Below are 18586 nucleotides of genomic sequence, written 5' to 3' on the forward strand. Positions count from 1 at the left end.
AAGTTTTTTGTGTAAAATGTAAAATTGAGTCAATTCCATATAATTGTGTTCTGTTTTTTGAACGCTCATTGTAAAATAGTTTAGTTTTAGGAAAATCACATTAGATGAATGTGATAAAATTAAGTTTGAATAAAAATCACTTAGATTTGTGAAAACAATTCTTCCACAGCTTTATTAAAATACTAATTTTGCATGGAATTGTTCCATGTGTTTAAAATTCAGGTTGTGAATTATTAGATTATTTTTCAAGTGTAGAAATTTGCACCAATATCCTCTGAACACAGCCAATCTAATGCAGTCATATTGGACTATTAAATGAAAAACCAGAGCCTGTAACTTAATAAGGATGAATAACTCAGAACGAAGGGAGAGCCACTGCTCCACATGTCAGTGTATTTCAGTCTGTTAAGCCAGTTTCTGTTACCTAAGAGTTAATGAAGCGCTTTTATAGCATGGCTCCATAAGCCTCATCCTGATTTGCTGACTATCTGTACGCACAGTGGCTCAGGAAACATAACAGGAGAGTTCAGGTTTTCTATAGAGTGCTGTGCCACTGCGCATTCTGGGTATTGTGTCAGCCCAGCAAGAATACGTGTATTTGTCACATTCAAGTGTAGTGATCATGCTGTGTGTGTGTGTGCGTGCGTGCGTGCTGACATAAGCAGTGGTTGTTGATTTGACTGAAGTGCCATTACATCAATGCATACCTGTGTGAACCATAACTGTATCGCACATTTTTTTGTGTTCCATCTGCATCTTCCATACGTCTATTTATGTTTTCTAAAGGTTTTCTGTGAAATATATATCAGTGTGAACATTGTATTACATCATTATTCTGTCATGTGTGAGTTATGAGTCAGTCAGTGTTTACTGATGCTATGAACAACAACACGAAATGGGAGAGGAACATTCTCCTTCCCTGTTGGTGCATATGCTAATCTTGTTTTTATGCAAATGCTCCAACACGATTTGTATGTCTAAGTGCCTCATTTTCCATTCAGAGTCGATATTAATATCATCTGCAGTTGCTTGACGGAATATTAGTTGCTGTGTGACTAAATTTATGCTCACTGGGAGTGCAGCAGAGATGCATTAAAATGTTCAAATATGTTGTTAAAGATTTTATTTCAAATAACCATTTTGTTGTTTGTTTAATTTAAACTTATTTTGTGCTGGATTGTAAATCCTTGCATTATTTCTCTTTACTGCTGAATCAAGCTCTGTCTTCCTCTTGTCCATCAAAACAAGGAGGTCAAAGGCAACCATCTAGCAGAAACCCAAATACATTAATCATGAATGCAGTGACTTATGCTTAACTAAAAAATGATAATCAATATAATTTGAAATCTGATGCCAATGAATAACACATAACACAATCGTTGGCTTTTCTGAAATGAATTTTCCTAAAATTACATGTAAAACACGAGAACATGCATAAACGTCTGCAGAACATGATTGCTCATCATGTCAAATTATTTGAGCGATCTGCAAGTTCTCTTTCACGCTCATTCGGTTTCATATGCATTTACTGCAACCACAAATAATGAGGTAAACAAACACCTTCATACTTGGCATGTCCTAAGATGGGGAGAGTGAACATTGGCGTGTTGTTGTGAATGAAAATATATTTTAGCGTATTTTTGTGCATGCCTATATATGTGTCTGAACAAATGATAAAATATGAAAGAAAAATACCTTTGACAGAAATCCAATGAAGTAAAAATTGACATTTATTTTCTCATATTTTTTATTGGATTAAGCCTCTTAAATTAAGGTGATATAGATAATCAATTTTAATAATAGTCTGGCTCTTGACAAAGCAAACTCGCCATTAATTGGTCGGGAAATTACCTTTTTCACTTATTTATTTTTCCTGCTTAATATGCCCTGAAGTTTACGGCGTGTAAAATGAAACAGCCCGACCTCTCTTCTATTTAGCCACTTCTCGTTTACCCTCGATGTGGTGACATTTAAAATATGGAGCGGAACAAAGGTGCATTGTGAATACAATATGTCTGGGTCATTGCATAGTCAAACACTTCCCCACACTTTCAGCAATCACTCGAGCGAGCGATTAAGGATGTCTAGAAGGATAATGTCAAGATGTCATGGCATAATTGTGGAGATGGCGAAGACATAAACTTTCCCACGTACACAACCTCACACGCTTTTAAATAATTCAACCATGCTGTGATACAACCCCAGATAAGTAGTTTAAAGACATGTAGAAGTTATACGACCTCATTATGCATCATGAGTGTGTGTGTGTGTGAGTGTGTGTGTGTGTGTGTGTATGCATGTGAGTGTGCGTATAATTAAATAACATATGTTAAGCATGGACGTCTCAGACATATTTTCAGGTTTTTGGAGTTCATGAACTTGATTCTTTGTGACCGGCTGTCACAAATATCTGTCACGTTGCGGCTTTATTAGCACAAATCAATTTGTAATTTCATTATTTTCACCTGCACACGCTGTTGTAAACACGCTCTTTTCCACCTCCCTCTGCGACGGCAGCGCCGAAGCCAACAGAGTCCCTTTAAATAGAATTGTTGGAGACATGCTGTATTATGTTAATGTGGTTGCAGGTGTTGGAGGAGATGGTATATTTGATATAACTGCCCTCTGCTGCTTTGTTTATGGCTGGATATCCATCCCTTGGTGAGGATTATACATGGTCATCAGCTGGACATGTCATATAATCTAAGTGTTTCTTCAGGTACACTTCTACTGAGTTCTGTGAGACCCACTCACTTTTACTTCATAAAAAACATTTCATTCAAATCCATGTCTCTCTCACGCTTGCAATTTAAATAGGCAATTTGCAAAGAAACAAAGAACTATTGATGCCACGTATTTTTAATATCTCACTATTTACCACCTCTCCATTTATCTGTATTTTCTCTTTCTCTTTTCTCTCTCGCTCCCCTCTGAGCATTCCTTCGCAGAGTACAATTAATTATTTAGCACCATGGTTTATTTAGCTTTGTGCAACACAGGACTAGCCTAGCAATCTCCATCCTGCTGTCTCTAAATCTCCTCCTCCCTCTGCCTTTTCCCTCTCCAGGGTCTTCCTTTCTGTCTTCTTTCAACATCTTGCCAAATGTACTCCTCTCTCTTTTTCCCTTCTCTTTCAATGTAGCTTAATCTCCTCTGGTCTTTTAAAGAACATTTGCATTTTCAAAAAGACTTCCTCCTTTGCTTGGGAGCTGTTTCCATCCACACTATGACAAACTTGTTAATCCCACATCTTTAGGTTTATGTAGTTATGGACAGATAATAAATCATCCATCTTTTGCTTGTTCAGAATCTCTAAAACCTTATTTGAACCTTATTAAGTGTTTTTCTGTAACCTGTTTATTCAGTCATATCCAGATAATTATGTGTATAGATAGATAAATAGATATAGATAGATATAGGAGACATGATCTTTGGAGGATGAGGGACCGCCTCTAACATCTGTCCAAAGCCAAAGCTCCTGTGCTTCCAGTGGCTCCCCTTTCTTGGACACTTTTACACACTTCAGAGCAGCACTTTCTAAGTTATGTTAATAACTTCAGTGAATAAAATACTCAGAACTTTGGCTGACATCTGAGGAATCATTTGATTTCAGGTGACTTAAGTTTGTTCTGATTGCATGCCAAATTCCAGGCACAAAGGGAGACGGAACCCTGGTGGAGATGAAACCGTGCAGCAAGCCTGGACTGTCATTGTTCATCGTGTGGCTTGTCTCTGTCCTGCTGCTAGTCGTTACTGCCCTCGCTTAGACCTACCACTGGATGATGAAACTCGATGGCTCAGATATAAAGTGATCTAAATCTGAAGCCTTCTTTTGTTGGGAAGTGTTGAATGTTAATATGTGTGCCACATGCAACACTGTTCACACGTAAATGAAATTTGATGGTTGTATGGTGTACTCTGATCATGTGGCTGCTGACCAGTCATGCTGAGTCATACATTGACATTGTGACATGGGTAAAGGGGCTTGTGAGATGGGAATGAGCTGGATTAAATGTGTATTTTTTGGAATTATCATGACTCGTACATTAATTTAACATCAGAATATTGTTTGGGGCACCCCCTGCCATGGAGCCCTGGTTAACAAAGGAAGGTATTTCATATTCATGTCCTTGTCGTGACTCAAACTGCATGACTTGAGATGCCAATCTCCATTCCTAACCTACATATTATTCCAACATAAGTATTGCCTCATTTTTCGTTTTTCTGTTCCTATGTAAATGGAATGTTTTTTTTGGTGGTCAGACTGTCAATATTTTTTAATTTTTTTGAAAATATGCGCAGATTCATTTCCTATCTCATGTTTCTTTCATTCTCCAACCCTCTTGCCTGCAATGGGGTGATCCAATCCCTCCTTTCTTTCCTTTGTCCCCCCCCCTTCCTCATTCCTCATCCCCTGCGTTGTTCGTGTATTTGTGGGTATTTTCAGTGCATGGGCTGTGGGAGGCGTGGTCGTCATGGAGTCTGTGCTCTGTGACCTGTGGGCGGGGTTCCCGGACACGAACCAGGAAGTGCGTGAACGGACGCGGGGTCATGGGTTGTGGACACCCCAAGAGTCAAACCAAACTCTGCAACATAGCAGTGTGTCCTGGTTAGTACCATTCCCATTTACATCACCCGGCTTCTCTCTGCCTGCTCATGCATGACTGCTGCCTTGATTTTTGTTCCAAGTCACAAAACTAACTTTCTCTTGAATTTACATTTGAATGCTTTATATTTTATGTCATCCATTGTTGTTATTACCATTGCAGCTTTCTTTCTTGCTAACATCTCCACAGACTGATGTTAAAAACCACTGAGGATTCCAAAACTCCCAAAAAATGTATAACATTATATTCATGATCAGGCCAATTGTTGGATTTGTGCCTGGCTTTTCTTATTGTTTAACTGCAATTGTGAAGTCATAACACAATAAAAAATTATATAATTATGCTTCATTTCCTTTTACCCAACCTGAAATTATGCATGAGAATACCGTGACCTCTAAGGGTGCTTCTTCAACTGACATGGTCACTGTCCAGCGTAACTCCCACCCTTTAACTCCAGAATATTCTGCCGACCATCCTCACTTTCAGTTCCATATCCATCCATAGCCAGCCAAGCGGCACACACCCGCTTTTCAAACACACTCTCCACTAACTCGCTCAACTGTCCTGAACAATCACAGCCTGACCAGTCCTTAGCCTGAACTTCTGCACTTCTGCCATGGTTGACTTGGTTTAAATTACCGTGCGGCACTACAGTCAAGCACTTCTGCTATTGTCTCTGGGATTACCTGTTAGGCCCATAGTTTGTCAAGGACAGCAATAATTCACCAGTGCAGCCCCATCTAATTCTGGTGTCAAGGGTATCTCAGGACTTCATTCCAGTCTGACTCAGACTGTCCAGCTGAAACATCTTTATCAGACGGAGTGATTGAAATAATGTCTCGATGGAGCAGACACTGCTGAACCCTATCGAAGAGCAGCTTTCCAAATATAAATACTTCCATTTAGTCATTATGTAGGGTCGAGTGTAAATATGGCACAAAGGAAAAACATTTCACATTGTAGCCTTAAATTATATTATATAAATTTGATAGTGTATTATTTAATTTCATGAATTTATAACCACATATTCATGATTGTCTAAACCTTTGATATATATATAATGTCAACCTCTGGTGCATGGAGGCAAAGTTCCTGCTTTCTATGTTAGAGTACAAATCATTTTTGCATAGTGACAGTGGATATTTAGACATGAAAGACTGTTTAAACAAAATCAGTGCCTGCTTTCAGAATAATAATTCCCTTTATTCACCAAACGATGTCAGTCCAAATGAGAGTGTTTGTGCTGCTGTAGTATGTCATCACTCACAGGCTGAACAATTAGTGCTGGTTTAATTGTTTGTGCTAAGGCAAATAATGTATCCTTTTCCTCTGGTAAATGCATACAGTATATTAACGTGAATGCTGCCGCAGCCTGTATAGCTGGAGCCTTTCTGTCTTCTATTTATCTGTATCTATATATAGATATAGATATATATATATAATTTTTGGCCTTCTTGTTTTTATGTTTTTCAAAGCTGGGATTTTATAAGGTTAATAAATAAATCGAAACTGCCCCCATTGCCCCACAAAGTTGTGTCTTGAAGGAGGGGGGATGTGGAGACGTCATAATCTAAAGTATGGCCTCTGGGATGTTTTGCCATGCTGTTTTGGGAACAGCGATGGAAAGAGAAGGTTTGGGAGAAGGCGTAGGCTCGTTCTTCAGGGCCCTGAAGGAAATCTGTGCATGTGTGTCTTCATAAGCTTTTATGTGTTTGTGTCTGAGAGTGTGAATCTATTGCAACAAATTCACTGTGCTTTTGGGAGTTCAAAGGCAATGGTCCTTTGAAATGATGATACAAGCTCAAAGCTCAGCCCTTATGGCACAAATATCCATGCAGAGAGAACTGATGGAGTGTGTGCAGTTGTGTGTGTGGGTGTAAGCAATACTACTAGAGATACTATTCTAGAGATAAACCGTCTATGCTTTAAACCATTGATTTGTATTTTGTCACTTTTTCATTGTGATCATTCTTTATATATATACTTGCAAACCCTAACATATTGAAATAGCATGCATGCATATGTGGTCAAAGGAGCATATGATAATATGACAGCTGTTCCGTCAAATAAAATCAATCAGAATTCACACATGAATAATTAATGTTGTTATATCAGGCCTGAGAGCTGGCAACAAGAACTGAAAGGCTCTCGTGCATCGGCAGAGAGCTGGCTGCTGCATCGCTTTTATATTACAGGTTTGTGGCGAAACGAACACAGGGATTAATGACTCTGTCTTAATCACAGGAAAAATCTACAGTTTGTGACTTTGACAAGAAAAATATCTCACTACCACCACACGGCTGCCATGCTAGGCGTCCACAAAAAGTTCATCTGCACATGTACCACGTGATGAGCCTGGTCTGTATAACATTGTTTCTGTTGATGGGGGAATCACTTTAATCTACTTCACTGATGGTCGTGGCCCGCAGCATCTTGTTTTCCTGTCTTTCCCATTCACCTCTGGGGAATTTAGTGAATTTCAAGACAAATATCTGGTTGGATTCGAGTGAAAACCAAGTGTGTGTGTGTTTGTGTATGTGTGTGTGTGTGATTATCCAGGATTATACATCTACTGACTACCTAAAGCGGCACTTTTACACAAGAGCAATGCTCATTATGTGTTTTATGAGCCCAACAGCCCATTGGATCAATGTGGAAGTCATACTCTGTGTGATTGACCACATCATCAAGGGACTGCTCAATTAATGCGTTTCCACTTGAAGATCAGACAAAAGCATTTACAGCACGTTACCTCACTTTTTTTGGTTTACTTTTATTCTTGTAAAATATGTACTTCAGTACGTCATTTTACCTCTTCTCACTTTGAGTGACAATGTTCGCTAATCTAGAGACAACTAGAAAGACAATCAGAGATTGCAGACCCTCGCCTCCAAAAGACTATTCGATCTTGTGAGACAGTAAACAGGGCTTCCGGATCAGAGGGGCTAAATCTGCGCTAGCTTGCTGCTCCGGAACGTACTACAAGACACCTTCTGGACTCTCTTTCCCATCATGCCATTTGTGTCCCTCCCTCTTAAAGTGACACTCCCATGTTACAGCACAGGCACAATTCCAGATGTAAAAATAATTCTAGAATCTGGATCCAGATCCGGATTAACGCCATTCTCGGGGAGGACCGAGCCACGGACAGAACCTTGCTTGTGTAAACATTTCAAGTCGATTGGGTTACTAGTTTTTGAGTTATGCGCGCGGACAGACAGACAAACAAACAGACAGACAAACAGACAAACGGACCCAATTGCAATACCCTCGCCTCCCCTTCGGCGAGGGTAAAGATATTAAGCAATGTGTAGTACAGCAGCAGGTACAGCAGTGTGAAGCGATGGAATGTTAGTATTGCCCTAACGTGATCAAATGCAGGAGCACTTTTGCCGCTGTCACTCTGACAGCATACATAATGCATATAGATTAATCGCTGCAAATGAAATCTGGACACTGCATCCATTCAGCCTGTCAGATGCTTACATTCAAGTGACCAAATATTTTTTTTAACTGCGTTAGTTGAAAAAAAATGTATATTAACAACAATCAAGTGTGATGTGAAAGGTTCCAAAATGTATTGACAATCCCATAATGAGCGATGTCCTTCTGTTGAGCGTGTCTTTACCTATGTCTCCATTTTGGTTCTCTAGCCAGCCATCTCATTTACTTCAAGCTGCTTACTTAAGGTAACTTTTTTTGTTTGATTTGTAACAGCAGCGAGTCAAATAACCAGCTAATCAGAATTAGATGATGAGTGAATAGCCAAAAGGGTCTAATAGGTCCAAGCTGGGCTGATCAGGCGTCGACTTTTAATGTCTGTCATCTCCACCCATGGCAGTTCAGTTTATTCACTTCAAAGTAGATGAGTGTATTTCCCTCAGAGGTAATTCATGCTCCAACAAATAAAGCTAGAAAAACAAGAGATTAAACAAAAATGCTCCAAATGAAGGAGCTACTTCATGATGAATCAGCGCACAACTTCATTACCATGGCGATACAATGACTATAACGTGCAGAAATCCAGCACTTGCCAACATTTTCAATAGATGCTTAACTCTTACCTTACAATGTGTGCTTATGTGACAGTAGAAGATGAAGCAGACACACACTTGTTTCATAATCAGTGCAGTTTATTGTTGTGCAAACTTAACGATGATTGAGCAATCGATTGACTCTTTTGGTGGTCAGTCCAAGGTCAGTCCAATCCCCTTCAGACGTCTGTTGTAACGATACAGTTGGACAGGAGCCCAATAAACGATGTACGTTACCAGAATTCGGTTGAATATCCTTGATACAATTGTGCGTTTGTTAGCATGTTGTCAATGATGTCAAGGACCGAATTTTATGGTCTACAAGATTTTGACAGTTGTGAGAGAAAGCAAAAGTAAATATTTTGATCACTTGATTTTAATTAATTAATTAATTTCAATCAATATTAATTCAACATGCTAACAAACTACATTTATGGTAAAATAATCCTACATACTAAAACTGATTAGTCTGTTTTTGATCATTTAGTTTAGGGATTTTTGTTTCTTTCTTGGTTTATTGTATTTGACGTCCTAACAGCTGTGCTCCCTTCTTTGAGAATACAAGTGTTTTGTTCAGCTACTTGTTATTCAAGTATCGTCTGACAGGCAAGATTAGATTTTTTCTGAAATAGTTTCTCTTTTAATTTTTCTATTTCTTTTTCAACACCAGTCAAGAGTTGAAGTACGGATCCCTTCTAATAACTGAATGAAAATTCAAGGAACTGCACTCTGTGTGAACTTGTCAACACAAAGCATGAAATGACATAAAAAAAATTAAAGGCATATATGTATCCTGTAAAACTGTTTATGTGCTTTATTGCTCTTTATAAACCAACATCTGATTGTAATTTGTTTACACTCTTCATTCTCTATATCTGGGTTGTGTTTTGCACATTTTTCTCCCCTTTAATTTTTCCCTTATTGTCACCTAATCCCGGTTCCCTTGTGTCCATGTCTTTTTCACGTCACCTTTATTAATGTCCTTGTCTCCACCTTATATCTACTCCTATGTCTCCAGTGGAGGGTCAGTGGTTGGAGTGGGGGCCGTGGTCCAGTTGCAGTGAAACTTGCAACACAGGAACAGAAGAGAGGCAGCGACGCTGCAGCCCGTCTGTGCATGGCTGGGCTGAATGCCAGGGCCCCCATCAGGAGAGGAGAGAATGCACCAACCCATCCTGCAGTGGTAAGTGAATAAACAAACGTGTTCTTAGTGTACTTAATATTCTTTTTTAAATGCTCTGAAAAGGCAACCATGGAAAAGGTACTGTTTGGGGGCATTTATACTGTTTCTGTAATTCATGCCAGTACTTTTTTGTTTGAGACCCATTTTAACCTGTGAAAATGTTTTAACCAGGTCAAGATAAAAGGCTTTCAATGTACCTGAACAACAGAATGGATTGTATTAACTTGGGTACCACAGCAAAAGTGAATCTTTTTTACACTTTCCTGGCATTACTCCTGTTGTAGGTGGAGGTAACTGGGGCAGCTGGAACCACTGGAATCTCTGCAGCAAGACATGCGACTCGGGTTTGCAGCGTCGCTTCAGGATGTGTGAGGGCACTGGAGCGCAAACCTACCCCTGCGATGGTTCCGGAGAGGAGGTTCGGTCTTGTAACGAGAAGAAATGTCCTGGTCAGTGACTCTGGGAAGGAATACTGCATATCTGTATTTGCATATAGTTTTCCTGTGTAGTTGCTTTTGTCTGAACTCATTCATTTAGTGACTTCACACATCTGTGCCTCGTGCGTTTCATTTTCTTTCCACTGATCTCACTCTTGTCTTCTTTATGCCTGTTTCTCCTTGTCATGTTTAATGTCAGTGTCGGTCAGTGCAGGAAATGGTTAGATTTTATAAGCATGGCTCTGGATTCAGCCGTGTCTGCATGAAAATGTGCAAGAGCTTTTTCTGTGCAAGTCGAAATCCACGTGTATGTGTGCTTGTGTTGAGCTCTGACAGGCAACAAATGAAAGACTGTAGAGTGCAAAGCTCAGTCTGACCCCTTTATTTTGAGCAGTTTTCAAGTCTCTTTCAGGCAAGACGAGGATCTTGTCTGTTGCCTTAGCAGAAGAGCATCATTTCATATTTTCTCCCTTTCTTCCTCTTGGTTTCTCCTCCCTCTCTATTCCTCTTCATCTCTCTGCATTGCCTCTGCACTCGTTCATCCCTTAGGAATAGCTTTATACTGCATCTGCCTCATTTTTTCATCAGGGCAATGAAAGAGAAGGGGTGGAATGAATTAAGAGTGGGAATAAGATGAAGAGGGAATGAGATGGTGTTCTAAGGCACTGACCCTGACAGAGCACAGCGAGCAGGGTACGGGGGAATAGGGAGCTTTTTTCAGGAGAACATTGATTTGTGTCTTGTTTCCTCTGGCTTTGTGTACGTGATTCTTTTTTCTCTCTGTTCCTGCATGTCATTTCACTTCAATGTATTTCTCACCACCTTTTGCAGCTCCTCATGAGATCTGCAAAGACGAGCACCTTCTCTCTACATCATGGAAGAGAGCCTCAGCTGGAGAAACGGTCTACAGCAAGTGTCCAACTAATGCCACTGGTCAGTTATATGATAAGTCTATAACAATATGTTAACATGTTGCATATGTCACATGTCAGCAGCTTGCGAGAGGAAATTAATTTCTCCTTATCCTGGACATTTTGGTATAATGAAATTATTGGGTAATTAAATTATTCATATTATTTTTATATGTATATATATATACATCTATGGTGAGTCTTGAGTCTAGAGATGCATTTTCAGGAATGAATAGTCTTTATATCTGTAAACCCAAATGATCAATTGCTCGTTAAAATAACTCATCCCATATAATAAAAGCCCAAACAATATGTAGAAAATATCACATTGAGAAATAATGATTTTTACATTTTAGAAAATAGACTAGATCAAAGTCTCGAAAAAATTCCCATTATGTCTTTTGTGCCATATTTATAGGCCTGGACCTGGTAACTGTAAACCAATGTCCAAATAGACGGGAGTCCTGTTCCCCACTGGTCTTTCCAAATGACTCAAGTAGCACAATTGAGGAGAGTTTCATTCCAAGGGTCTGCTTTTGTTAGAAATACCTTTGTCACAAGACTCACAACTATACTTAAGTTAAATCTTCACATCTGGAAGCTAAGGAAATAAGAGGGGGTCATTCCAGGCCCACCATGCGTTCACAGTTTTGATCACCTTTTAACCACGAGGGGTCTTGATAAAAATGAGGCATGGTTAGTTTGAGATCAAGGAAGTTGTTGTCTTCATAAATCAACAGCCACCATTAAGTGACGATCTGAAGATACTATTTTATGCTTTGATATACTAAAGATTCACAGTTTTTCCAGCATGTGCACTATATAGAATCTACCATTAATTAGTATGCAAAAAATTGTTCTGTTGGAAAACAGCCAAACTTCATTTTAGAATCCACTCTCACAGTGCAGTAATGTTTATCTTAGCTTTCATCTGGCTCCCAGACCTGTTTATTTTAGCTGCTTAAGCAGGAACAACAACACATTTTCCTCAGATTGTAAGCCGAGCAGATGTGGTTTAGAGTTCCTTTGGTACAAACATGTTTCAAACTACATCGTTGGCTGTGACATCAAAACAGCCTACACAAATCACACAGCCAGAAAAGCCTTACAGCTTAAAGAAGATTGCATTGAAGGCAAATCATTGTAGAGAAGGTTGCGCATATGCAAATCTCAACCGTATCTTAACGTATTCAAGTTCAAGTTTCGAGCATCTCCCTAGTCACTGTGGCATAAATGGGAGAAACCAGGCTCAAGTCCTTGCTCAGGTCACGTAAGTTACAAGTGAGGACATAAAAAATGCTGGCATGCTCCAGTTTCAAAGTTAAATTAGTTAGCAGACAGTGGTCATCAAACATTAGATCAATAGAAACTGTTACATTATCTGTAGTCCTTCAAAGGACTGCAAGGCAACCTCCCCGAGATCCTGACAAACCCGACACCACTGATGTTTGCAGAAACCATGGCCAGACATGTGTTCTAAAAAGCTTCCAGATATTCAGTTCTTCAGCTATAATACATTTCTTAGAATGGCACAATATGCATTGATTTTTAAATACTTTATAAAAAACATTTATAATAAAAGCAAGCTGGCTGAGTCGTGTCAGTTTCCAGCTGTGTGGACTTGAAGTGCCAAGCGGCTGCTATGATGATGAAGTCACTTTATTTTATAGCTGTTCATGCTTATATAGAAAATGCAAAACAACGCAGAAAACAATGCAAGTGAGATGTGAGGTAGGGCGGGAAACTACTGCCTCGCTGGACTGTCTCTGTGTAATCTTGAAATTACACAGGCCGCTTCTGTCTAGCATTAATTGACAGCGCAATGCACCACTGCACTGTTTCTTTTGTTGAAAGTCCATCTAATTCACCCAGCAGTCGATCTCTCTCTCTCTCTCTCTCTCTCTCTCTCGCTCTCTCACAGCCACACATCCACGCACTGTCTGTTTCCCAGAAATCAGTTTAAACAAATATAATCCAATAAGATCATTTTGTTAAATATAATTAAAATGTCAGGATTCTAAATGAATGGATGTATTTGTCTATACAATCCACAGGATTAAAAAAAATGATTAAAGTTTCATTTCCACATCATTTAAGTGATATGTTTGCCACTTGTAATAAATAAAACATGTCTGTGATGACTAATAACATATTTCTGCTTTGAAAACATTTCAGAATAATGCCATAATAACTACATTGTTTATAATCAACCAGGTATGCCTCCCACAGAAAATGACCAACGATGTTTCAAAAGCCAAAATGTATAGCTTTCTTCTTCTGAAAGAAAAACATTTATTTCAAAATCTCCTTTTAAGTCATCTGCAAGAGATCTATCTCTATCTCAAAATCTAAGTTTCAAATGATGAACTCAAACAGCGACCAATCCACCAGGAACCAAGCTGCAAGTTTTGATGGTGGGAGAAAGCCGGAAGAACCCAAAGATGAGACACGGCGAGAAAATGCAACCCCCCCCCCCCCCCCCACAGAAAGGCCCCGGGTGGAATTAAATCAAGGACCATCTGACTGTGAAGCACTAACCCCGCCCACTGTGCACCCTTCCATAAAATGTATTAAAATGTAAATACAGTTTATGGAAGGTTCACAATGTCCTTATGTAGGTATGAGCCGCCAGTCAGTAGAAAGGCGACAGATGGAATTTTCACTTGCTACTTCAGGTTATCTTTCTATAAATAATTTTTTCCCCACAGTAAAATATAATTTCTGTGCTGTTGTTTCCTGGAATATATTTAAACTCTTCAGGCAATCACATTGGATCTAATCAATCTGATCTCCTCAATCCTGGTCCTCTTATTTAAGCAATCCTAAAATTGTAGCTGTGTGAACATCCCCCCCCCACACACACACACACACACACATCAATGATTTTCTCTGCAGTGGTTGACAACTTGAAACATGACTGATTGTAGTGATGACTAGTGAGAGACACGAGGCTGGGAAGACGCTTCAATCAAATCCTGTTTTACCTTCTTGCCCTCAGCCTATAAGGCCGTCCATCACCACAAGACTGTTCCGATGCCAAACAATGCATTGTTATTAATTTATCAACATATCCATGACGTCTGTTGCTAATATTATTGTGTATCTCGCAGTTAAGATCAGAATCATGTCTCTGTGAACAGAAACACGAACAAGGACGATGCTTCCTTCAGCAGGTTTCATATTTATATGGACTAAATCTCGAGCCAAGTGTCTGTCCCCTCTCTGTGTCTCCTCTTCTAGGATCTGCTAGTCGTCGTTGTATGCTGGATAATAATGGAGTTGCTTTCTGGGGTCCTCCGAGCTTCGCTAGATGCATCTCAATTGAGTATAGATATTTACACGTATCTGTAAGTTCCCTTACACAGCACTCACAGACTCTGAAACACGTTCCATATTTGATCATTTGCTACGTCCCGAAAAAAAAGATGTGTGTGTTCCTCCAGATTTAATCTCTTGAACTCCAGCATTCTTGTGAATTTGAAGGCTCTGTTCTTTGTTGTTCACTTTCTTGCTTTCCCCCTTTTCACTCACAAAATGGCTCTTTTAAGTTAGTTAGTTATATTAAGTTTACAAACTACACACGTGCCATTACCCGAGGCTTGCTAGCACCGCTAATTAGCTTTTCCAGAGCTTTGCTTTCGCACTTATCAATTAATGAACTTAGCTAATGACTGTGTTAATCAGAGATTGCTTTCCTGCTCTGTGAACTTCAACCTTTTCACATACCTGTCAACCTCCAAGGCTCCATGGCCTTACAAACCGTTGTATTTTTCCTTACAAAATACAAAATAATCTTACACCATGTATTTTTTTTTCAAATGCATTTACAGTATTTATGTACATAGTTGGACATTATTAATTATGATACAGTTTAACATTTGATACTTTAACTAAACTAAAATATCCATTAATAATGCTTGTAATTTAAAATATTAAATAAGAACAGCTATTTCGAAGAAAAAAAATTGTTAGCATTTTTATTTTTGTAAACCAAACTTTCTTGATACCGGATGGTACTGTAACAGTTCGTGTTTGTAATTCCTACTCTGCAGGGAGTCAGGGAAGGCATCCAGGGAGGAGGGGAGGTGTGTGTGAGCGTGCTCCCGAGGGGAGGGGGTGAGAGACGCTAAGAGAACATATCTGTTCTCTTAGCGGCAGGGTTACCGATTAATAAAAGCTTGTTCTGAGACCCATCTCGTCCTTATTTCAGCGTCTGACGGACGCTACAAATTTGCGTTTTTTCCGTACAGATTTTCTTCTACGCCGTACACGTCTTAAAATGCATAAAAACCGTACTTTGTACAGCAAAAACGTACTGGTTGACAGGTATGTTTTCATATCTCCTCCATGATGACTATAAGAGACGAGGGTTGGGGATTGTGCATGACAAAGCTGATTGCTCTGTTGGCTCCTTTTCCAACCTTTCATTAACACCAGCAGTCAAAGAATGTTGTTATCTTCTGTTCTTTCTCTCCCTGACTCTGTTTCTCTTTGCCTTGCACATGGACACACTCTTGCTTTATGTTTCTCAGTCTCTAAAGTAATGAAATCCAATTTGCCCAAGAGTGGTTGATAGGCCTATTTTAAGCACACAGAATACAATTTTACCATGTATGCTCCAATAGTGAAACTTCCCTTCAGCTGGCTTCCGAAACATTCTTGTGAAACATGGTCTTTATTTGGGCTTGACGTGTGCGACCTTTCTAACAACCTCATACTTTGGCTCAGGATGCATGTACCACAGTAAGCCAAAATGGTCGTGCATGTGAAATGCCGCCATTGGATTTTCTCAATTTCTGTTTCTTTGAACACATTGCAGTTACGAGAGCATCTCGCGAAGGGTCAGAGGACCCTGGCTGGGGAGGGCATGTCTCAGATCGTAAGAAATCTCCTGGAACTCTTGCAGAGGAGGAGCTACTACAGTGGCGACCTTCTCTTTTCCACGGAGATTCTGCGAAATGTGACTGACACCTTCAAAAGAGCAACCTACATCCCAGCTTCCGACAACGTGCAGGTAAGCCTTCTTTTGAAGCCTCCTGAAGTCTCACTCTGTACATAATATGTTGTCACAGACACACTCTCACAGGCTTGCAATGCCTGTAAATGTAATTCATGTAGAAGCTCAACTTTCCTCTCTATGGGTTCGTGCATGACAATGAAAAGTTGCAGTGGCCTCAAAGGGGATTTTCTGGCAGCGTTTTTCTCCTTTGACTGTAAAAGAGCAAAATGTTCATGTCTCAGTCTGCCATTTGTCAGACATTATTCTGTTTTACATAAGGCCTGTGAACCTACGACTACTGTAGTAAACTTAACAGGAAATAACGGCGGTGCTGCTACAGTGCTAGTTGTAGAAGGGGAAACGGACGATGTAAATGTATGTATTAACAACTGAATCTTTATCTTTTGTCCAGAAATTCTTCCAGATAGTCAGCCACATGTTGGACGTGGAAAATGTAGAGAAATGGGAGGACGCTCACCAGGTGAAGCCTTGGATACATACTCATACATCTTACTCTGTGTGTAGCATAACCAGCAGCTGCAAACTGCTGTACTACATTTGACGTACAAGTATGTTATTGGCCATCCCACAAATACATTTACAGTTGGGGTGACCACATCATGTATTCGTGTGTGACCCATCTTGATGCCCTTGAGTTGACGTGTGATAAATAAGACAATGGTTGATGCTCATTTTCCATCCCTCCATCCACAGGTCGCTCCAGGGGCTGCTTTGCTCATGAAGATATTAGAGGATTTCATTCACCTCATTGGAGAAGCCCAGAAACCTTTCCAGAGTTTCCTAGTGGTTACCAACAATCTCAGTGAGTGTCATAATGCTGCTTTGTCACAAGACATTGCAAACAAATAGATTTTTTTATTTTATTTGTTGGCCTATCAAAACATTTCCAGAATATTTTTTTCTTTCTCAAAAGTCTTTTTTCTTGAATGCCTAGGATAACATTTTTATTAACTTACACCCCTTCTTCGATTTGCACTTAGTTGAGTCTCAACGTTTTTTGGAATGTCTTCTTTTTCCAGTGATAACCATTCAACGAGAACCGGTGTCCGCAGTGTCCAGTGATATCAACTTCCCAATGAGGGGCCGGAGGGGGATGAAGGACTGGGCCAGAACAGCAGAAGACAAGCTCTACATCCCGAAGGAGGTCTTCACCAACCCGACTGATGGTACAGGTTTGTCCTAACCTTTCTGCATTTTCTTGTCTGACAAAGAACCGACTGGAGTGTGATTCATGCACAAATGCAGTTGTGTATCATGGAAAGAAAATAGAAGGCTTTTCAAGAATATAATGATACACCTGATTTATAGAGACACTTTAGAGTTGCTCTAGTTGATTCATGTCTTATATTTGTCAGGATTCTTGTTTTAATTTTTGCATCCCCCTGAAAGAATCGTAAGGTGTTTTTTTTTGCTTTGCTTTTAGCAACATTAGGAAGTAAACTGCACTTTGTTTTAATCATTGTGACATTTTCTTCACTGTTTTAAATTTAGCCAGGAACCATCAAAGTAACGCCAATTTACGCCAAGGGAGTGTGAAGGGTTAAGAGAAAGCAGGCACATGGAGCCGTAGAGGCGAACACTGTAAAGGGGAAACTGTGATTTAAGAGTGAGAAGAAAGTGGATAGCATTAGATAAGATAATTACTGTGGCAGATGCTATCCACCATCAACAAAACTAAAGGTTACATCCAACCAGCAGACTTCCTGTCTGGCAGCCCCTTCCCAAATTAAAGATCTGAGACGCTGCAGGCTGAGAGAGCAGAGCAGTCTGACCTGACGTGCATTGATGAAACAAAAGCTATTTGATTGCTATTCAAGACATCCAGCTCCAGCTAACCTCAGGGCACTACAAATCACACACTCTTCCTGTGACTTTATTAACCATGTTGCAAAACGTTGATTACAAACTGCCTACCGCCAAACCATCCACCTTGCTCTTATTTAACAAAACATTTTCAGATTTGCCCTTGAGTAGTTTTTGCTCAAGTTGTTTTTCCTTATTTTATAGAACAGCATATTCACATATTCATTTAAAATAATGACCGCTATACCCTGCAACTGGAGAAGGAGATGCAAGCCCTTGTTTAATGCTACATTCATTTTGTTTGCCTACATTCTCTTTACAGTTTTTCATGGTGAAAGATTTGTCTTTGCAATGAAACCGACCTTCTTCAATACCCCACCATTTTACCATGTTACATCCTACGCATGACATTCCTATTTAAGCATATAATACTATCTGAGAAACTCTATCACTCATGTAGAATTCATCCTCAGGAGTTAGGATATCATTGGTACTTTTTGCCCATGTAAACTCTGTCTCTTCCCATTGTAAGTCCTCAAGCTAAGGTCTTGATTGCTATCAGTTTGATTGGTTCATTTACTCAATAATGAA

At 39.6% G+C, this 18586-nt stretch overlaps 1 protein-coding gene across 1 annotated transcript in view; it reads left to right on the forward strand.

The window, feature by feature from the left end:
- Positions 1 to 18586, forward strand: part of adgrb2 (adhesion G protein-coupled receptor B2) — a gene marked incomplete at its 3' end in the record, with an annotated part of 84150 nt that overhangs the window by 24838 nt on the left and 40726 nt on the right. The window contains exons 4-12 of the mRNA XM_068758693.1: positions 4448 to 4609; positions 9660 to 9824; positions 10109 to 10273; positions 11093 to 11194; positions 14413 to 14519; positions 15992 to 16186; positions 16584 to 16652; positions 16886 to 16994; positions 17212 to 17358. Of these exons, the coding sequence (XP_068614794.1) occupies positions 4448 to 4609; positions 9660 to 9824; positions 10109 to 10273; positions 11093 to 11194; positions 14413 to 14519; positions 15992 to 16186; positions 16584 to 16652; positions 16886 to 16994; positions 17212 to 17358 (1221 nt within the window). The remainder of the gene's footprint in view (positions 1 to 4447; positions 4610 to 9659; positions 9825 to 10108; positions 10274 to 11092; positions 11195 to 14412; positions 14520 to 15991; positions 16187 to 16583; positions 16653 to 16885; positions 16995 to 17211; positions 17359 to 18586) is intronic.

This window comes from Brachionichthys hirsutus, unplaced genomic scaffold (genome assembly GCF_040956055.1).
Source record: "Brachionichthys hirsutus isolate HB-005 unplaced genomic scaffold, CSIRO-AGI_Bhir_v1 contig_517, whole genome shotgun sequence".
In the NCBI taxonomy this organism is placed as follows: Eukaryota; Metazoa; Chordata; class Actinopteri; order Lophiiformes; family Brachionichthyidae; genus Brachionichthys; species Brachionichthys hirsutus.